Source organism: Pyrus communis, chromosome 8 (assembly GCF_041283825.1).
Source record: "Pyrus communis isolate YQ-2024b chromosome 8, ASM4128382v1, whole genome shotgun sequence".
NCBI classification, from domain to species: domain Eukaryota; kingdom Viridiplantae; phylum Streptophyta; class Magnoliopsida; order Rosales; family Rosaceae; genus Pyrus; species Pyrus communis.
Genome location: NC_142572.1, coordinates 12,724,436 through 12,747,065, shown reverse-complemented (window position 1 = coordinate 12,747,065; position 22,630 = coordinate 12,724,436). Strand labels below are relative to the sequence as shown.

General features: G+C 35.9%; 1 protein-coding gene, 1 long non-coding RNA gene, 1 other non-coding gene and 1 pseudogene across 4 annotated transcripts; 2 read left to right on the top strand and 2 right to left on the bottom strand.

The window, feature by feature from the left end:
• Positions 1-1,839: 1,839 nt before the first annotated feature.
• LOC137718528 (uncharacterized) lies at positions 1,840-3,011 on the top strand. Of its 2 annotated transcripts, XR_015965030.1 has the most exons (3): positions 1,840-2,025; positions 2,476-2,662; positions 2,811-3,011. It is a non-coding gene; the product is annotated as an uncharacterized LOC137718528 (long non-coding RNA). The 2 variants fall into 2 exon arrangements; XR_011065897.2 differs by having other exon boundaries at positions 2,476-2,958.
• Positions 3,012-7,720: 4,709 nt separating this feature from the next.
• On the bottom strand, positions 7,721-8,275 carry LOC148695116 (uncharacterized). Its single transcript, XM_088698306.1, has 2 exons — positions 8,077-8,275; positions 7,721-7,995 (listed from the first exon to the last, which is right to left on the bottom strand). Exons 1-2 carry the CDS (start codon positions 8,273-8,275, stop codon positions 7,721-7,723), a joined length of 474 nt encoding a protein of 157 aa, XP_088554432.1.
• Positions 8,276-14,885: 6,610 nt separating this feature from the next.
• On the top strand, positions 14,886-14,957 carry TRNAG-UCC (transfer RNA glycine (anticodon UCC)). Its single transcript has one exon. It is a non-coding gene; the product is annotated as a tRNA-Gly (tRNA).
• A 3,176-nt stretch (positions 14,958-18,133) lies between these two features.
• LOC137717048 (putative L-type lectin-domain containing receptor kinase S.5) lies at positions 18,134-21,816 on the bottom strand (annotated as a pseudogene).
• Positions 21,817-22,630: the final 814 nt, after the last annotated feature.

Genomic DNA, 22,630 nt, shown 5'->3' with positions numbered 1-22,630 from the left:
TGGGTGAAGTTGGTTTCCTTTCTCCACTTTTACTAATTTTATTTAAGTTCATCTATGCTATATAATTGTTTTGGGAGTTATTTGGAATTTAATTCAACTCTTCTTTGTTTCATTTAACGAAGATTTGAACTTTATTCAATAGTTTACTAATTTTGTGTGTTTTTTTCTTAAAACATATGACCCAACTTTTTCTCTTAGAGAGAAGAACATGCATTCACTTTGCTTAGGGTTGTCCGCAAGAGAAACTTACAGATTAGTTCATTTCATTAGTATTTCATTTTGCTTGAAACATCTCGACATTATATTATTTAGCAAAATAACAGACTTTGTTTTTATGCAAAAACCTTTGGCCTAGGCTTGAAAATTTTGTCTTTGGCTGACAGATCAATGCTGACAGGTAAAGTTATAGTTAGTTATAAGAACTTCTTGAATATTCTTAGATCTCAGGTCCATTTGGGGTGGGTGTTTTGCCAGTTGGAGTTCATTTTGGGAATTGATTGACGATTTTGGTTTCAGGAGAGTGCAGCACCTGTTTTCTGGGATGAATCCTCTTGCCTTGCCTTATTCGTTGCAATATCATTGAAAGGTCAATATTTCTAATTTTTTTAGTTTTTGCTGCATGTTGATGCATGTTAAGCATGCTTTCTTCCAACCTTAAATACATCCTCTTTTCTATTTGACGAACTATTGATTTACACACACACACACACACACATAATTTTGCTTTGGCTACATCATGATATATAGATGTTTGTTCTTTGCGATTTTTTTGTTGGGGTAAGGTAAGTGATTTGCTGAGTTGTAATTTTTGTTGGGGTAAGTGATTTGATGCTGGTATGTTCATGTTATACAAATAGTAAATTCACAAAAGACTATATTGTAAACCATTTTAAAAGTAGATTGTTACTAGACTTATCTAATTGCAAAAGTTTGAGTTTTTTATTTTCTGAGTTAAGCATTTAGCTCCTGGATTGCACAAAATCAGTATTTAAATAATTTTTTTCTATAAGAATGCGGTGATGATATATTTTTTTTCCCAACAAATTTACATTTGTATGTGGTTGTGATGAATATGCTTTATATGTTGTATTGTAGATTATTTGGGTCGGTATTGGAATACGTCTTTTGTAATCTGAATCCTTTTACTGATTTAGCATTTGCAAATGGGTATTCTGCTTAAATTTACTTTTTTATGATTTTGAATGTTTTCCTTGTACCTTCCAATCTTGCATGTAGGTGCATAATTTGGTTTTGTCATTAAGATGAGCAATTTCAAATGCTTCCTTTGGGTTTTCTCAAACAAATAGCTGAAATATCTTATATAAGTTAATGTTATTACGTTGATTGTTGTTCATATTATTTTCTTGCATTTCCTATTCTTATGATTTATTTAAAAAGATAAATTTGCTTTAATTAGTTTGGTTACTTTACAGGAAATCTTATATGGATTTTTAATCGACGAATTCCAGTTTCTAACACTTAATTTTCTTCAATTGTAGGTATTTGAACGTTATATGTCTAAATTTTGTTCAATAATTAGAAAGAACCTTTTGTTCACTAGGTAAAAGCCATATTGCTTCTATAGCATAAAACTACTCTTGCACAATCAAAGTATACAGTGTATACATATGCAACAGATATGTTGGAAATAAAGTACAACATAAAATATTTGTGTTTTATTGATTAATTGGCTAAGTTCGTGATGGTCATTTGAGGCTATACAAACGAAATTTGTTGTACGTAAGCTCATATTTAGGTAAGAACCATGAATCTCTAATTGTTTTCAATTTTTGCTTATTCCAGCTTCACATTATTCTAAAGCCGTATTTATGGAAAAAAAAAGTTTCCAACCGTGACACCCAAGAAAGGTTGTAGCTTCTCTTTCTTTGTTAACTTATTAAAAATGATTTCCTAAGCTTTGTTGTTTTTAATTTATTCATTTGCAATGTGGAAAAGTTGTTGATTATCTCATTGACCCCACCCTTTACTGCCCGCACAAGTGGTTGATGTTCCGAATCGCTTTCTGTAAGTAATGTTTCAGTCTTTGTAATATTCTACTCTTTAAATTATTGTTGTGATGTTCTGAATCATCAAATTAGGTATAAGATCAGTGGATCTACTGAATTTGATAATATTATTCAACAATGTGGTGAGCTTTTTCACATTGCATTATAATATTTAATATATAGAATTAAGCATTGTAACTTTCAGTAATCTTTTTCTTTTGAGTGATGTATTTCTGATACTGTCTCCTCCAACTAAGCTCTTGAAAAGCTTTTCTATAAAACTTATAGTTGTTTAAAGTGTCTTATCCATCCATTAATCCTTTACCAAAATAAGCAAATCATTTTAATTAGTTTACGCTAGATCATATGAATTTTGAGGTTACTATTTTGATTGTTTAATTACCCATGTTTCTAACATTGCATTCCTTTTTTTTAATAAATGTGTTTCATTCTTCGTTCTGAAATGTAGTTTACAAAGGAAAATCCATATGCAAACTAATCTACAACAACTCAAAGTTAAAGATCAAGAAGAGTTGATGAAAGAAGCAGTGACAAGCATTTTACAAACATCTCTTAGTTTTCGTTCAACAATCCAGGCGTATAACAGTCGCTGGGTTGGAGATTATATACTTCTCATGTTTCTACTCCCTGGTTTGGTAAAGAAGAAACTCATATTTTGTTTTACATTTAACTCAGTATAAATTTCAGGGGTTGTGTTTTTAGTATTTTCGGGTCTGAGTTCTGTATATATTAGAATAATAGTAACTTTTTGTATGTTTTGTGAATTTGTTGTTATTCTAGCAGGAACTGCTCTGGTGGCAGGGAGCAAACATCAAGGCAGTGTTATTCCAGATTTGATAATATTATTAACAATGTGGTGAGCTTTCTCACAACATTGGGTACGATTGTTAAAACTTTAACTTCATTGTACCTAAATTGAAACAATTTTCTATGACACAATCTTTTAATATATTTCGAATATAATATTTCATACAAATTCTAATCGTGCAGCAACGCGCAAGTAGTAATTTCTAGTATATATCTAAATATCTTTCTTTTGTATTTTCTTACATAAATTGAATAAATTTTACAAAAATAAAGAAACAAAAATAAACGATATGTGCTGAAGAACAAAAACCATTTCTTTCTCTCTTTTGACCAATTAACCCTGTAAAGTTGTGTTTGAATGGTATATTTTAGTTTTGTGGCTTTTGTTTTGTCACCACAATCATTTTCCATGTACTTAGTGTTTCTTTTTTACCTTAGATTTGGTAGCTTTTTTTTGAAAAGAAGCCTATGAGGAGGGTCCATTTGGATAAACCAGGCACTTTAAAACACAAACCAAATTATAAAAATTTGCTGATTGTTTTTCATATAAATTCCATGTAATGTGGGAGGATTCCAATTTCTCAGTTACATGTGTCTAGAATTATACCATGTTTACTTCTCAACACCAGTTGAGGTAGGGTGGGGGCAATGCATGCTTCTGACCCCCAACAAGATGCATGTGTTAACTACGATACTCTTAGTTCATCTCATTCTTGGTTTTGAGAGTATTTGATTACTGATTAAGGTGGGTTTAGGAAAATTAGGGTTCGTTTGGATGTGCTTTTAAAATGATTGAAAGATCTTTTAGAGAAGATGTTTTTTGCTTCCAAAAGCACTTAAAGTGCTTTTCCGGAGTTTACTTGCATTTTTACTAAGGATAGGTTAAAATTTTTTTTTCACCAAAAGCGCTTTTAGTCATTTAAAAGTATATGCAAACGAGCTCTTAATTGTTCTACTGATTTTACAACATTTAAGCGTTAAACTAACTAATAAAAAAATATGGTGGGTCTATAAAATCATATAAGTGTGATATCATGGGTCTATAAGAGGGTCAGATCCGATTGGCAATCACCATTTACTTTTTGATCATTTGAGAGCACCTATAAAGGAGACATCAGATATAATGTGTCAAAATTTTGGTTGATAGCTGATGTGACTAATTGAATACAAAGGTTAAGTCTTCTTATTTTTTAATGGATGTGTCAAATATTTATTTTATTATTATGTTGGACCACATAATTACATTAACTATTAAAAAGTTGTTAAAATTAATTTTAGTTTTTATTATATTGGTTGTCAATGAGACTCATACACTAAAAAAATTAAATAAAAATATTGGATTCGTTCATTCGTTGTTAAAAAAAAGACAGCTAGAAAGTAAGGATTCAAATAGCTCAACTGCCACGTTATATATGGCATCTCAATTGGAGAACACGAATGTCTTTTAATCTTATTTGGCATATTTGACATCTCATTTGGAGATGATCTAGGCTAATTGCTTTTTTTATTATTGTTTATTAACGTGAGGGAAGTAAAAAATTAGAATAAGGCTTATTAATTGAAATCCCCCCTGAAATTTTCATTTAGTCTTAATTTACCCCCTAAAACTGGTTTTGTCTCATTTCGCCCTGCAATTGAAATTTTTCATTCTTTTGGTCTCACTTTACCCATTGTTTCATTATAGAAACGTTAAAATTGAAGTGCATTTTGGACACTTCACTTTTTACACACCTCTTAAAAAATGCAAGTTAAAGTCGAAATTGTAATTATTTATCGCCAATTAGAGTAAGTGACTCAACAATGTGAAGCTTTTGGTTAAAAAATGTGCACATTTGCTTTGGATAATATTTTTTTTTTTTTTTTTTTTTAGGTTTTGGGGTTTGCATTAGAAGTATTTTGGACATAATAGCTTGATGGTTTTTTTATTTATTACTAGCAAAGGTCACACTTTGTGTGTTGACAAATATATATTTTTTTATATTTTTAAATATTTGTTTTTTAATTTTGTTTTATGAGAGGAGTTATTTATTTTTAACAGGTTGGTAAGCATTCCAAAAAAATAGGGGTTGGTAGTTAGGAAAGAGAGAGAGAAAGAGAGAGAATGAGTTGGGAGGGTATTGATAAAGTGACATAGCTGTGAGTTTTAGAAAAAAAAAAAAAGAAGTAAAAACTTAGTTGTACAAAATTACTTTAATGCCCATATTGTTTTCTTTTCTAATATCTTCTTTCAATTTTGTATTAAAGGTTATAGTAGTAATTTTATTAGTTTTTTGTTGACAAACAATGTTTTATTAATATGTAGTTTAGATTATATATGGTGCAATTGTTCTAAGATCAATTTTTTATGGGTGAAACTTGTGCTTAGGCCAATTTTTCAAGTGCAAAATTTCCATTGAGCCAATATATGGTGCAATAGGTTGATCATGTTTTCTTTATGTTGAGTATTTTTTAAGTACAAAATTTCCATTGAGCCAATATATGGTGCAATAGGTTGATCATGTTTTCTTTATGTTGAGTATTTTTTAAGTACAAAATTTCCATTGAGCCAATACATGGATGTCTTGCAAATGAAGCGACTCTAGGAACAAAATTGTAACCTTTATTTTGGTTGATATAATAATTTTGCTGCCATGAATTTTTTCTATTGATTGAATAATTTATTTTTAAAAGGGCCAAAAATCATGAGTTTAAATTAGAGTTGTTAAAAATGGAATTGAGATTGTTTTAGTTTGTAGGTTGAATGTAAATAGATGTGTAAAAAGTGAAATGTCCAAACCTTTTAATTTAATATTTCTTTGACGGAATTGTGTAATACCCTGAAAATTTAAATATATGAATTAGATGTTCATAATTATTAATATGTGGGGAAAATCGAAAATAAACCGATTTATGATTATGAAAATTTGAATTGAGAAAACGGTTAAGTTTTATTTCTAGGAATTTTTATAATTTACGTCGGTTTTTCCTTGTCAATAAGTGAAATAACAAAAATGCCCTAGATGGCTAAATTGAAATATACGAGGACGTATCATATCCTCACATATATTATCGTTTTCTTGGCATATTTGGATAGAGTTCAATCTCACGAGCGTGTGGGCGAAAACCGTTCATGAAACGAAGTTATAATGAATGAAATAGAAACGAACAAGCGTAAGGGCAGAATGGTCATTTTGCTATGAATCTAGAAGGCTCCATAATTTTGGGAGCTTGTTGTGGAAAAGAAAAACAAAAAAAAAAAAAAAGAGAAAAGATGAAAGAAAAAAGCCATAAAAGTGGCTGAGGGGGGAGAAGAAAAGCCACGGGAGTGGCGAGAAAAGAAAAAGGAAGGAAGACGTGACTGACCAATGATACCAAGAGAAATTAGAGAAAGGAGAGGGAAGAAAAGGAGAGGAACAAGGGGAAATCACCCAGCCAAATCGGGTCATGCCGTGACCCGCGGCTCGACCCGGCAGAATTAATGAGTTCCAACGCCTTTTCATGCAATTTCTCTGGTGATTAGAAGCCACACATCACTTGGAAGTGATCTAGCATCCATTCCTCTTCCAATTTCATCAAAACACCGAGTTAAATGAGTTAAATTGGGATAAACCCACCAGCGGGTTCGTGGGGGTACGACGGTAAATTCCACCATTTTTGAATGTTATCATGTCAACCACCACTACCAATAGACTCCTCTTAACCCCAGAAACAAAGCCTAAGCAATGGTTAAGGTGTCAGAGTTTGTTTGGAGTCGAATCAAGAACACCCATTTCTAGGGTTCCGACGGGTTTGAGGGAAATTGGAGCTTTTCTCGGCCAAATTGGACTTGGCCATAGGTAAATTTGTGATGCAAATTTCTTCCTCCTTGATCTTGGACAAAATTGCATATACAAAACAATTAACACATTTGGTTAAGGCCAAGAGCCTCACGTGCCCACGATGGATGGGGGGGCTTTGGCTGAAGAACCTCCAATGCCAAAGTTAGAATTTAGAGAGAAAGTGTTTGAGAATTTTAGAGAATTTTAGCAAGAGAATCGGGAGTCATTTTTGGGAGAGAATGGTGAGCTATATATAGAGATATGGCCGGCCTTATTAGGAGAATAGGGACCGGCCATTTAGGTATTTTTTGGGTGTAAATTGTGGTTAATTAGTCATTAATAGATTAATTAGGTAACAAATCTATTAATTGACCAATTAACATATTTTGAAAGAAATTATTTGGGGAGTTATGGAATGATTAAGATAATTAGCTTATTGATTAGCTAAAAAAGGGAAAATGAGGTAAAAAATATATGGAATGAAATAGGTTTTGGGAGTTACCTTGTAGAAGGGATTTGGTGAGATATGTTTTGAATCGTTACCTATTTTGGGCACTTTTGACTTGGTTGAGGGATAATTACCCGCTGCTCACGCGTAGGAGTCCTGTTATGCCTCAAGGGTACTTTTGTCCTCTTTTGTCCAAAAATCCACGTGTCGCATTGTGATTATTTTTGGCTCCAGAAATGCCCCCACACCTATTGAGCTACTCGTAGGAAAGGGCAGTAGGTGTAGAGTTCTTTTTGCTTTAGGAAACGTAGGACTGCTTCCTATTTTGATGTAGATTCCCTTTTTGCCTTTATCGTCGCACATTTGGATTGGGCGGAATAATGCGTCATTAGGATGATTGCGTGCGTTTGAAGGTAAAACTTAAGCTTTCGGGTTGCAATAACTATCGCCAAAGTTAGCTTTTGAATTTTTGGATAACATCGATGAGAGCTTTTGAACTGTGGAATACAGGTAGTCGGGCCCCTAACTCTTCTTGCATAATGGTAGAGCTTATTGCTGCTTCAGATACCATCAAACATCTACTTCCGGTTTGGATAGTAAGGAGGTGATGTCGGGTACTTCTTTAAGTCCTTGAATGTGCATTAGCGAGCTTTGTCCCAAAGTGCATGCTTCTCTGCCAGAGCGAAAGAGTCTACTAGAGTTAGATCTTCTTTCATGATCAATTTTTTGAATAGCGGGTGGTCTGCTGGAAGTCCTTTTTGGAAGGCTACTCTAGTTATTGAGTCGTTGCATCTGACTATCTTTGCCTTCTCTGTTATGAACCTTTTCACATAGTCGCGAAGCGACTCCTTTGGGTTCTTCTTGAAGTTGAACAAAAGGTCGGACTTCTTCTTGATCAAGCGATAGGATGAATATTCTTTGGTGAAAACCAAAGAAAGTTCGTCAAAATTCCGGATAAATTGTGGCGGCAGGGTGTAGAACCAATCTTGCGCCTTACCTTGTAGAGTGGTGGCGAATATCTTACACATGAAATCGTCGTTGTTTCGATAAAAGATCATTGTGCTTTGGTAGTGCTTTAGATGTCTTTCCGGGTCTTCATCTCTTTTGAAAGATATGAAATGTCGCATGTTGAACTCACATGGAGGCTCTGCCTGCTCGACCTCGTCCGTGAAAGATGACCTGCTTATGTTGGTCATGTCTCGTCGTAGAGCCTCGTTGGCAACTTTGTTGCGTTTGAAATCATGTGATCGCTTGTTTAGGAGCCTCTCTACGTCTTCCTGAATTTACCTTTGTTAGTGTAGCCAAGCTCTCTGCTGCCCCTAGTCTTGACCTGCTGGTCTAGGCTGCTCTTCTACGTGCTCGGCTCGTCTATGCCGCGGCAGCAGTGCATGTGGTGGATTCCTAGCAGGCGAGGGATTTCGCAGGCTGCTGGTTGAACTTAAGGCTGATTGAGTGGCTGTTTCTCTCCGCTTATCATGCTGCCTACTCCGATGTGATATGGAGGATGCTCATTGCGGGCCTAGCCGCGAATGAACACTTCGCTTGGAAGGCTGCTCATGTTGATTATCGGAGTGTGGCCCCAACCGTGAGTGTATGCTCGTCCGTGGGCTTAGTCGAGAGTGCACGCTTCTCCACGTGCTAAGACCGGAGTATACGCTATCTCGGGGGCCTAATCAGGAGTGTACTCTGCCCAAACACTCGGTTCGTGGTTGGTCGAGTGGCTGCTTGTCGGGACACTGCTGAAGAGGTTCTTCATCTGCCCTTGTCCTTCTTTGGGACACCTCGTTTGGAACACGTTGTATCTTGGTGGGTTGCAAGAGCTGGTTCACCAAGGTCGTCTGCTGTGCTAGAGCGCTCGTCAACTCTATGGCTTGTCGAGACAAGTGTTGTTCGCCATTTAGATTGGAAGAGCTTGGAAGGAACGTTTCTCCTTGAGTAGTGGAAGTGTGGTAGACTCCGGGTGCGAGATTTAAGCTGGGAAATGTCAAATTCGCAGAAAAATATGGTGAAAATGCTCCCGATTTGATCATCGGTCCAGAAATTTGGAGCTGGGACGGTTGAACTAATCTTGGACCGATTTAGGCTTCTTGGAAAGCCACGGGAGCAGGCTGGACCATTGGAGCAGGTTGGGCCATGAGAGCAGACTGCTCAGTGGAAGCAGGCTGGGCCACGAGAGTAAGCTGCTCGGCGGGAGCAAGTTGGGCTACGGGAGTGGGCTGCTCGGCATGTGGCGCACGTGGGTGCGAGGCTAGGGCTCGGCTTGGCAACGCGTTAGGCTTGAAATGACATGGCTTGAGTCATGGCCTTAGTGCCATGAGCCTTGGATGGCACGGCTTGGGCTTGCTTTGGTGGCACGGCTCGGGCTGTGGTAGTGGTGCCATGGACCTCATCGCGGGTGGCCACCACGGTGGTTCCCATGGTGGAACCTTGTGGTGGTGGTGCCGCTCCCCCTAGGATCACATTTAGTCTCGTGGATCGCCGCGGTCCCATTTATTGAATATTGGAATTTTCACTCATGAAGTTTTCTAAATTTCTAGCCATCATATTTCTCTTTTTTCGTTTTATCAAGAATCTTTGCAAATAAAAAATTCTAATAATAAGAACGTACGGAAAATACAAGTGGACTAGAAAATAGAGAAAAAAACCTTTTTATGCGAGAGTCTTCTATGAGTGTGAATTTCAACTCTCAATGAAAGCACCAATTTGTGGATGCAAATTTCTTCCTCCTTGATCTTGGACAAAATTGCAACTACAAAACAATTAACACCTTTGGTCAAGGCCAAGAGCCTCATGCACCCACGATGGATTTTTTTTTTGGGGGGGGGGGGGGGGGGGGGGTTTGGCCGAAGAACCTCCGATGCCAAAGTTAGAATTTAGAGAGAAAGTGTTTGAGAATTTTAGAGAATTTTAGCAAGAGAATCGGGAGTCGTTTTTGGGAGAAAATTGTGGTTAATTAGTCATTAATAGATTAATTAGGTAATAAATCTATTAATTGACTAATTAACATATTTTGAAAGAAATTATTTGGGGAGTTATGGAATGATTCAGATAATTAGCTAATTGATTGGCTAAAAAAGGGAAAATGAGGTAAAAAAATATATGGAATGAAATAGGTTTTGGGAGTTACCTTGTAGAAGGGATTTGATGAGATAGGTTTTGAATCGTTACCTATTTTGGGCACTTTTGACTTGGTTGAGGGATGATTATCAGTTGCTCGCGCGTAGGAATCCCGCTATACCTCAAGGGTACTTTTGTTCTCTTTTGTTCAAAAATCCACGTGTCGCCTTGTGATTATTTTTTACTCCACATGATGTGTATTGGCCAGGTATATTACAATCTTTTCCAGCCTACTAGCCATTGTTTGGGGAAAAAGGGAAAAATGATGAAATCATTATTTTGTCAACGATGAGTATGACTTCAAAAAATAAAATAAAATCTTTTGGCCAACGATAATTTTGGTTGGAAATTTTAATATTTATGGAGTTGAAAATTTTAATATTTACGGAAGGTATGGTGATTTATCGAATGGGAATGAAATTATAAACTGTGGTTGTGGTTTGCCCATTGTAATTAGATTGGTGGATGGACATGAATGAAATTGTGGAATGAAATTTGAGTTCATTTAATATAAATGATTTTCTAGCTGAGTTTTTTCTGTTTGATGAAAAGAGTTGACGGGAAAAGTTTATAATTACAAATTTGATTGGTTTAGTTTGTCACTGACGAATTATGGCATGAAATTATGATATTTTGTTAGCCACGATAGTCACGGCTTGGAATTTGACTTTAGATTTGTAAATGTAAGAGGAAATTATTGGACCACTATTAGTTAAAAGAGATTCATTGATGCTCCATTTTCTACACAATTTGTTGCTTCTTGACATGCCAAAGTACGTTATTGGTTCATGACAATATGTTCATATACTTCTTTTTTATTTTCTTACCAATATGAAGGATAATTGACACTTTAATCAACTTTACATTTTGGGAATGAAGATTTAAACTTGAATGTGGAAAGAAGAATATTGGCCCTAATCAATATGATTGTGCCTATATGTGCATTGTTTGGATTTTGTTAGAGAAATATTTCGTATTATCTGCACATATGGTTAATAACAAAACGCATGCCATGTGTGTGTGATTAGGGATGCCATAAGTTCAAACACAATAGGTGAACATATTTTCAAGATCAACCAATATCCTTGATTGGTTGATGCATGATTAATTTCAAGCTTAGGTTTCTTTATAATTAGGGCGTTTAGTTGTCCTTCAATAGCTTTTGGAGCTCTTTGTCTAGTTCATGCCCTCGTGTGGGAGGCTCTCCTAGAAAGAGTTCAAGAATGTATATATTTGATGCCCATACCGTTCATAAAACAACGGGAAGGAAAAGAAAGAAAAGAAAACATAAGGTTTTTAATTTTGAGTAATTAAGTAAATTGAGGAAATGAAGGAAATCAAGGAATGAGATTTTGATTTCATTCCATGGTAAAGAACATTTCGGATCTTTATTTTGTTATAGTGACTATGATTTTGGTTGGAATTTTTGCTAATGTCAATTTTAGTGGTTTGGTTTGACATAGTGATATTTACTTAGCCACCGACGATTACAGCTAGATTTGATGGGGAAGTTTGTAATTTTAATTTCGATTGGTTTGGTTACCACAGTTATAAATTGTCATTGTTGAATTAGTTATTGCGAACCAAGTTGAGGACGAGCACTTATTCTTGTGGCTATGTGATAAATAAGGTTTAGTTTTGTTGGCCAATAGAGTGTTACATATTTAAATTTTCTCTTTTAATTGATGAAATGTGAATGGTATTCTGAAAGAGCGAGTCACTCATTTAATATTTGTGGCTGCACTTTGAAGTAAATTAAAAAGAAAAGCAATTGAAAGAAAGATTTAAAAGGCTTTAAATTTTTACCATGGGCAATTTAGTTAATTGCGAAAATGAAAGGAACCATAGAATGAGAATTTATGTTAGTGGTGTTGCGAATTTGGCTTTAATCTTCTTTCCATTAACTAGTGAGTGTGATTGGAAATTCCAATGAATTTGGTTGAAATTTTTGATATTCGGTTTGTTAATTATAAAGCTTTGGCTTGAAATTTTGAGATTCTACTAGGTTACTAACGGAAGACTTAGATTTTTTTAGATTCTACTAGGTTACTAACGGAAGACTTAGATTTTTTTATAGTAAATTGGCCGAGAATAGTTATGGCTGGAAATTTATAATATGTATGCTGCCAATATTGAATATTTTCTGATGTTGGTATCGTCAGTGATGGTCGCTAAAAATTTAGAAGAAGGATTGTGGTAACGGCTATGTATAGCCAATGGAGGCCATGAGAGATTTTGGCTTAATGTGGATATTTATTTTGCCAATGGGCATGGTTAGAATTTCTATATTTATTTTGCCAATGAATGTGTTTGGGAATATGAGAATGTGAGTAATAATCATGATTATAATTCGTTGTTTTGCTTAATTTTGAAACTTGAATAAAATTGTAGATGGAGGAAATAGTTCAAATTTCTTTTTGTTATTAGATGGTTGAAATCTTGGGGACGAGATTTATTTTAACGGGGGGTGAATGTAATACCCTGAAAATTTAAATATATGAATTAGATGTTCATAATTATTAATATGGGGGGAAAATCGAAAATAAACTGATTTATGATTATGAAATATTGAATTGAGAAAACGGTTAAGTTTTATTTCTAGGAATTTTTATAATTTACGTCGGTTTTTCGTTGTCGATAAGTGAAATGATGAAAATGCCCTAGATGGCTAAATTGAAATATACGAGGACGTATCCTATCCTCGCATAAATTATTGTTTTCTTGGCATATTTGGATAGAGTTCAATCTCACGAGCGTGTGGGCGAAAACCGTTCGTGAAACGAAGTTATAACGAATGAAATAGAAACGAACAAGTGTAAGGGCATAATGGTCATTTTGCTATGAATCTAGAAGGCTCCATAATTTTGGGAGCTTGTCGTGGAAAAGAAAAACAAAAAAAAAATGAAAAGATGAAAGAAAAAAGCCACGGGTGTGGCTGGGGGGAGAAGAAAAGCCACGGGAGTGGCGAGAAAAGAAAAAGGAAGGAGGAGGTGACTGACCAATGATAACAAGAGAAAGGAGAGAAATGAGAGGGAAGAAAAGGAAAGGAACAAGGGGAAATCACCCAGCCAAACGGAGTCATCCCGTGACCTGCGGCTCGACCTGGCGGAATTGATGAGTTCCAACGCCTTTTCATGCAATTTCTCCGTGATTAGAAGCCACACATCACCTGAAAAGTGATCTAGCATCCATTCCTCTTCCAATTTCATCAAAACACCGAGTTAAATGGGTTTGATTTCAGGATAAACCCACCGGCGGGTTCGTGGGGGTACGACGGCAAATTCCACCATTTCTGAATGTTATCATGTCAACCACCACTACCAATAGACTCCTTTTAACCCCAGGAACAAAGCCCAAGCAATGGTTGAGGTGTGAGTTTGTTTGGAGTCGAATCAAGAACACCCATTTCTAGGGTTCCGACGGGTTTGAGGGAAATTGGAGTTTTCCCGGCCAAATTGGACTTGGTCACAGGTATAAAGTTTGCTCTACTATTCGAGATCTTCATTTATGTAATTTTTGAGAATTTTTAGAAATAGTTAAATTTTCCGGAGAGTCGCGGTGGCCAACCGCCACCCACGGTGGCGCATGCGACAACACACGGCCAGGGAGCCGACATTGTGTTTTTATGAGAATTTCGTTATTCTAATTATACTTGTGAGATCTAACTGCTGAGGTTTGAATATTAATACGATTGTGGTATATGTTGGATTAATTGAATATATTCGAAATTGGGTTGAATTTTGGAAATGTGAACTACAAAAGGCTTGATCCCGCTCAAGGGTACGTAGGCAATCTAACAGTGTTAGATGCAACCTTAAATAACTCGAGAAATAATTTTTAGAATGGGAAGTGTTTTATAAAAGGAAATAGTGACAAAGTGAGAATAAATTTGTACATTCGGTGTTTAAATTTTTAATTATGAATCATGGTTGTAAACAAGATAGATAATTAAAGAATTACGATAGGTGGTAGTTAAATCATTGAGATAAATGCTTTGTTGAGAATGGGTACTAAGAAAAGGAATTTGGTAAATAATTTGAGTATTAACCTTATGGCTTGAAAATTAAAAGTTGGTCATGAATTTAATGTGAGGGATAGGAAATTGAAGTAGAGAATCGGGTATAATGATACTTAACTAACCAAGTGTTTAGTTTGGGTCTATCACCAATAATATTCCTCCAAAATAAATATTTTGGAGCAGGGGTGTTACAAATTGGGTGAAGTGAGATAAAGAGTTAAAAATGTCAGTTTCAAAGGGTAAAGTGAGACAAAATGTTAGTAAACTGAGACTAAATGTCAGTTTCAGATGGTAAACTTAGACTAAATGTTAGTTTCAGTGGACGTTTCAATTAATAAGCTATTAGGATAAATTAGTCTTCTCATATCCATTGTGGGCAAGTAAATATTTTATATCATTGTTGTGAGCCATAGTGCAATATACGTATTTTCCACTTGGCAATTTATCTTGAGTGGTGCTATTTACATATTTATTTTTACATCCCATACATTCATATTAATTTTTGTTCTTTAATCTTCTTCATTATTCGATATGATAGATAACAAATTAAGAAGAGTGTGTAGAAGGTCAAAAAAGGTGTGTGGATAGCACCACTCTTTATCTTTAGGAGATGAGTCATTCTGGGCTTATTTTGTCGTTAAATACAACTGTGAACGCTTTTTTAACACCGAGCGTTTGTAGTCCAACGGTTAGGATAATTGCCTTCCAAGCAATAGACCCGGGTTCGACTCCCGGCAAACGCATTATCTCATTTTTTTTATTTTATTTATTTATTCTCGACTTCGCCTGTGTTGAATTGGGTTCCATCTATTCCCCCAACCAAAGGGAAAAGGAATGTTCCGCTGCCAGGAGTACAAACTAGGGGTGGGCACTTGGAACCGAAACATGAATCAAATTGGACTTCACCGAACGGTTTGTTTTTGAGGTTTTGAAACAGTTTGATTTTGCGGTTTTGAAACCAAACCGCGGCAAAGAAAATGGTTTGGTTTTGGTTTTGGGTTTTCAAAACCGCATCAAAACCGAAACCACGCCATATATTTTGAATGCTATGTTTTAACTTTTAATTAGTTCAACTACACTATTCGAGTCACCATGTTCATCTGTCTGTCTCTCTCTGTTAAAACTCATCTTCATCTCTTCCACAGTCGACATCAGTGCCTCGGTGCTTGCATCTCTGCGACCTCCCTTAAACTTTTTACCGATACTGAGCTCTGTGTACCTAAGCATTCATCGATAAGAGATGCGCCATCCCAGAAATCACACAACGTTGTCTTCACGCTTCACATGCTGGGTTTAACCAACCCAGTGAGCGGTGCCACAATTGTGAGCTGAGTTGATGAGCTCAACAAGCTTAACAAGGCCCAATTATTTATCATGAGTCCAAAAAGACTCGCAGGTGGACATAGCAAAGTAGGGCTTAATATAGAAATATCCAACATGATAAACACGAGATAATAATCTATTTAAACATGGCCCAAACAATTTATGATGTTAAGAGTTTTGTAATGTTTAGATGGGTATTTTCTAATCTCTCCTATCAATATCTTTCGATCTATTCTTGATTTCTTATGCGTAAATAGGTGTATATTGTAAATTGTATATTTTTTTTCTCAAAAATCAAACCGAAACCGTACCGAATAGCATCGTGCCCACCCCTAATACAAATCGGATGTTGTTTAGACAAATTCCAAAAAATCTTCCGCTGCCGGGAGTTGAACCCGGATTAGACAAATTCCAATTTTAATTTGCTACAGCGGATTGTTGTTCTATTATCTTCAATTATTTAATTTATATTATCATGTAATCAAAATAGTTTTATTTTTTTCTTCAAAAAAGAAATAAATGAAAAATAATTTTCTATTGCCAGAGTCGAACCCGTATTAGACAGATTTTCCAATTTTAATTTTCTACGGCAAATTGTTGTTCTCTTATCTTTAATTGTTTGTTTATAGTTCCTCACACCATTACATAGGCCCGAACTCAAAATTTATAAACAAATGGACTGTTCAAAGCTAGCAAGAATCCGCTGTAGAAAAATAAAACTGATTATTTGATTAAAAGGCGGGTTTGACTCCTGGCAGCGGACATTGCTGACAGGATATGGTGACATGACACAAAAAGGACACGAAAATAATCGGTTTCGGATTAACACGATAACTAATCGGATCATTATTGGGTGACCCGTTAATAACAGGTTCTTAACGGGTATACACGCGGGTAACACGTGGGTAACCCGTTTCGATCTGTTAAGAAAAAAATTATTTTGATAATTTTAAAGTTTAATTACTAAACGATTTATTATAAAATACAATAGCCATATTAATATATACAATATATTCTATATTAAATATATAGTTTTGTATTATTATTTTATATAAGTTAAAAAAAAAAATTTAGTCATTATTTATTTTTATTATGAGAGTTCCTTATTATCATTACTAGAATAAATTTTACTTAACATGTTGTTGTCCAAAATTAAAATAAACTAATATAGTTTTTGTATAGGCAAGAACTAAGAAGATATACACACAAGTATGAAAAATGTGAAAGAATATATAAACACTCGTGATTCATTATTATTCCTCTACAAGTAGATAATGGTTACACTTACATTATCGTTTAGATTTTTAAAATCCTCCAAACCCTCATGAATAATGTTTTTTATTTGAGGGAAAAATTAATAATAATTATTGTAGAAGTGTAAAAAATGTAAAAAAAAAATATACAATCACTCATAGGGACAAGCTTTACAACTTTATGAAGGGGTCAGCTTCAAAATCCAACACTATAATCCATAAACCGTAAACTTATATTAAACCGTCGATTATCATTTACGCTTTATTCCTCTTACTAAATTTCATTTTTTTAATTTTCTTTTTTGAAAACATGACCATCTGGTGGATGTAAGAAGATGAATGGTTCAAATCTTTGATATCACGTTTTGATATTTACGGTTAACTGAAATATGAGTCGATGTCATACAGTTTGTAGAAAATTTATAAACATCAAACAATATTTTCACTAACCGTAAAACTCTGAATATAATATTAACAATCCAAATCGTTCATCTTTCTGCATCCTCTAATAGATCATGTTTTCAAAAAAGAAAATCTGAAAAAAGAAAATTTGACGAGAACAATGAAGCGTAAATGTAAACAACAATCAACGGTTAAATTTTGATTTATGATTTATATGATTATAGTGGCGAATTTCGAAGTTAAGATCTTCATGAAAGTTGTAAAGCTTGTCATTACGAGCATTTTATTTTTTTCTATATTTTTTACACTTCTACATTAATTAAAAAATTATTAAAGACTTTACTTAAATAACAACCGTCAGATAAATAAGAGTAAATATGTACCGTTGGATTCTATTTTACTTATATTATTAGAACTTTTTTGGATGAAAAAACCCCTTCTCTATTCCAATATTTTCCAATTTTACTATTTGATCAATTTAGGTAAGCGAAAATATACTTAAAAGAAAAATGCGTTTTTATGTTTTGGATGTAACAATATGGTATGTATATACTTATTTAATATTATGTTTTTCATTTGATTATTTATTGGTTTAAAATATATTTTCCTTAACGGGGTAAGGGGTCGGGTCATATTACCTATTAATATTATCGGGTCGATTTCGCATCGGGTTATTTTACCCGTTTATTTTAATGGGTGTTACACGACACGACCCGTTAAGATATTGGGTATGACACAAAAACGACACGAATACGAAAAACATGATATGAATGGCAGGTCTAATCAAGATGAAACATATATGGTATTTTTTTTTTTAAGTACACATTTACATCACACTTTCGTGAATAAAAAAAAAATGTACATCACTAAAGTATTGACGAAATATGCTAAAAAAGTATAGCTTAAAAAACCTAATCAAATTGAAAAATTGAACTTCAATCTTATGAGGCAGTGTATGAGGCACTTCTAGAGCCAAATTCAGTTGTTGGAGCAGAAGAAGATACTGATAAGTAAACCGCACTCGGCCTCGGCCTCGGCCTCGTATCCTGCAATTCGAATAGCTTCTCATTAGGATTCATAAGAATTTGCACCACCTTCCTCATCTTTGGTCTCAGCATAGAATATGTGTGCAAGCATGCAAGCCCTGCAATCAATGTCCTCTTCACTTGTTCCTCCTCAAAATTTCTGTCCAACGTTTGGTCCACACAATCAAGCAACGCATTTTTCGCATACGAATTCCAAACGTGTTCTACTAAACTGTAATCGTCCATGAACCCTTTTGATCTTCTCCCACATACTACTTTTAGTACCACCATTCCAAACCTGTATACATCTGACTCTGGAATAGCTTTTGCAGATAACCCTAGTACTTCCGGGGCAATGTATGCGGGAGTTCCTGCCAAAGGGATTGTAATTGATGAGTCTTGGACTCTTGGAACATTAGACTAGCTAGCCTGAAATCGCCTAGATGAGCATTATTTGGTTTAATGTCTCTGTGCACCACAGGGTTGCCACACTCTTCGTGGAGGTAGAGTAATGCTGATGTCAATCCTGTTAAGATCTTGTACCTTGTTCTCCAATCAAGGTATGGTTTTCCAATGTATTGATCGAGGCTTCTATTAGGCATGTATTCGTAGACCAGAAAACGATGGCTGTATTCGTGACACCAACCTTGTAGTTGCACTATGTTCTTGTGCCTTAGGCGCCCAATGGAACATATTTCTTCTAAGTACTCCCTTTCACCTGTTGTGGGTTTTTGGCAAAAAAATTGTCTCAGTAAACAGAAATCGAAAGAAACTATTAGGAAAATAATTGCAGTATCCAAACAAAAAAGTGTGACATTGGTTATATTCGTGTACCATATTGGTGTAACGTTTTGTGAATTATCGAACAATGCAAATAGAACAAACCTTTTTTGGAGGCTGCTGAAATCTTCTTGACAGCAACAATTTTAGGAGAATGTGATGAGAGGATGCCTTTGTAAACAACTCCAAATGCACCTGCACCCAGCAGACTTTCCTTACTGAAGTTCTGAGTGGCAACTAAAAGCTGTTTGTAAGTGAACATTTCCGGAGCATTTGCAGCTGTTCTTGACTGGCTTTCTATGTCCTCTCCATCCCTATGATTTCTCTTTACAACTCTCAAAATCAAAGGGTAAGTGCAGGCCATCAAAATTGCCACACCCAAGAAAATAGGAAGATCAACGGCCCATATGTTCTTAATATTTTTGTGATGATCTTTCTCGGCAGGCCCTAAGGGTATTCCTTGCAATTCAACTGATGTGAAAACCCAATCAAGGACTTGATGGGTCTCTGGCAGGGTCCCAGTCGAGGCGGTGAAGCCAACATAAATTGTGAGCTTGGGACAATTTTGGACATGTCAATTGACTGGTTGAGGATGCTTATCAGTGCTGCTGGGTTCTCAGTGTACCCAGCAGAAATTTGGAGGATCTGACCCCGACCATCATAGGCAATTGTGAATCTGATGTTGTGGAAATTTTCAGGTCGACGGGCCGAGGGCCCACTCCAACAACACCGATACTGTCCCCACTTAACCACCTGCACAATCCTCAAGTGTGGGGTTTTATCACAAAAGGGTCCCACACCTGAGGATTGTGCAGGTGGTTAAGTGGGGACAATATCGATGTTGTTGGAGTGGGCCCTCGGCCCGTCGACCTGAAAATTTCCACTTGGTATCAGAGCCAGGGGACGGGCCCGTACTGCCACGTGATTGGGTGGGTCCCCATTGGCCCCGCGTGATTGGGTGAGTCCCGACATGGCTCCACGTGGTTGCCGATGTGTGGAAATTCACGTGTGACCCATAAGTGGGGTCTCACGTGCGGGGGAGTGTTGGAACCCCCCAGTCCCACATCGGACAGAGGGAGAAGAGAAGAGTGCTTTAAATAGAAATACCCCTCTCTAATTAACACCGAGGCCTTTTGTGATAAAACCCCACACCTGAGGATTGTGCAGGTGGTTAAGTGGGGACAGTATCGGTGTTGTTGGAGTGGGCCCTCGGCCCGTCGACCTGAAAATTTCCACAGATGTCTCTTCCACTCTTGAGATCAATTCCTGAGATGTTGAGACTCTTTGCCACAACTAGGTTCATTATGCTTCTTGTGTCAATCGCTATGTGATTACCATCTGGATCATCAAACTCGTTGTTCATGAAAGTATCTAGCTCAATTGCCATTTGTTTAACCACCCCACCTGATTTTTAGACAACATAAAATAAATTTGAAATATTAATATACCAAAGTTGCCAAATTTAGCAATTCTAGCAATATATTATGAAACGTTAAATGCGGTTAGTAGTGGTATGAGGGTGGGTAGAGTGATGGACATCAATATGATAGGTTCAGGTTCGAAACCTTCCGATAAGACAAAAGAAGAAAATCAATCATGAAATGTTTAGTAGTAAACCACATTATGTGACTTGCAATGAGTTTCATTAACAATTGACAAACTAATTTAACTAATAAATGTGGTTGTTCTAGCATTAATCTAAAAAGAAATTATGTGTGCCTTGCCAATCAAGAAATAAAACTTTAACAGGAAATATTAACTAACCTTGAGTTGATCTATCAAGGAGTCCAAGCAATGAGCCATAGCTATCAGGAGGAGAAGGACTAGTGTCCTGTGCAAAAATAAAAGCCATTCCGTCTCCAGCTCCAGTTGTATTTGGAAAGGCAGAAATCCTAACAGTGAAGGTGGTGGAGATAAACACCGGCCAGCCGAGCACCGGGAGGTGATACAAAACCCTTCCAACCTTATACAATGGTGAAGAAGACGATGATGAACTACTTAAATTGTCTTCTTGTGACTCTGGTGAGAGGCTCAAATACCCATTACTTGCCGTCACTGAGCCCATGCATATTAGGTCACCATTGCTACAGTTTTGAGGAGTGAAGGTGGGGAACGAGAAGGTGGTACGTGTTTGATCGTTCATGGAGTGCACAGAGGCTTGGCTGCTGATGAGAAAGGTAGAGAAGAAGAGAAGAAAAAATATGGTTAACTGTAAATTGGAGGGAGCCATAGAGGCTTTGACTTAAAAATGTGTGCATGCTAATATCATATGTGCATAATTATATAGGGAAATAAAGTTGGATAAATTACATAATACCCCTTATGTTTGAGGTCTATTACAACCACATACAACATCTTTAAAACATTTTACTTTCATACCTTACGTACTATTTTATTTCAAAATAATACCTTCGTTAGATTTTCCATCCATTGGTATGTTAAATGCTGACATGGTTGCCACATTTGTGCTAATGTGGCTGCCATATGGCCAAAAAAATAATTTTTATACATTAAAAATAATATAATATTAACCCCATTAAAATATATATATATATATATATATATATTAAAAAAACCAGAAAAACCCAAACCTAGAAATCCTTCCCCACAACCCCGCATCCCACCCCCACCCCTTACCCATCTCTTCCTTCCCGTCCGTCCATCCCCTCCACCCCTCCATCCCCTCCACTCAAGCACCCCTCAGCGCAGGTCCCACCGCAATCCTTCTCTCTCTCTCTCGAGTCCGACAACTCCTTGGGGGGCCAACCACCCAACCCCTTCTCCTCAACCCCCAAGCCCACCGCTTCCTCCGGCTCCATCGCCACTATTGCCTACCTCCAGAGCTTCTCCGTCGACTCTAACTTTTTCGACGGCCTGGGTAGGACTCTCTACGGGTTTGGGGGTTAGGTTATTAGGGTTTCGGAGTGGGGATTTTGTAAATGGGTTGGTTGGTGGGTAGAATTAGGTATGGAAATGCTTCAATGGGGATGAACCGCAGGCTAAGCGGTGGATTTTGTAAATGAACAGATAAGATGTGAGGATCCCAGGATCCCTAAGATCCTCACAAAGAAAATTCGAAAAGAATGCTCATCCGTTTTTTCAACCCATTTTTTATATTTTTTTAATGTTAAAAAGATGTTACTAGCCTTTTTATTATTCCGACCTTCTTGTTTTACCTCTCAACTTTTATGTGTCGCTTGATTTCATAATTATCTAATTGCTAACTCAGTATTTAAAAATCAATTATTCAAAAATTAACTAAAACAAAAATATTTAGTTGAACTCTTTGATTAACATTTTCAAAATTTCGATGTTAAGTCAAAAACATCATTTGTATATTTATTGGATAACAATTAAGTGACTAAATGATTTTGAATCTAGGTAATGTTTTTGTAAAGATAATCGTTAAAAAGTGTCTAAAAAATTAACAGTTTGAACTATCATTTTATATAACAAAACAAGGATAATGAGTTGTATATTAAAAAGAGAAGGTTGCTAATAGTTCCATCTTTCAAATCCTCTTTGTATATGGTTTTGGTGGGTGCACATAGAGGTGACAAATTAATACATTGAGTTGTTAATAGGTATATGTTAAAACATGTTTAACTTAACATCACCATAATAGAGAGTTAA

What these genes read in the sequence shown, in the direction of transcription:
- LOC148695116 (XM_088698306.1), bottom strand. Translation starts at nt 8,275, where the DNA reads ATGACCAACATAAGCAGGTCATCTTTCACGGACGAGGTCGAGCAGGCA. An exon ending in ATTCGCCACCACTCTACAAG is followed by an intron (nt 7,996 to 8,076) that starts GTAAGGCGCAAG and finishes TTTTCACCAAAG; the next exon opens with AATATTCATCCTATCGCTTG.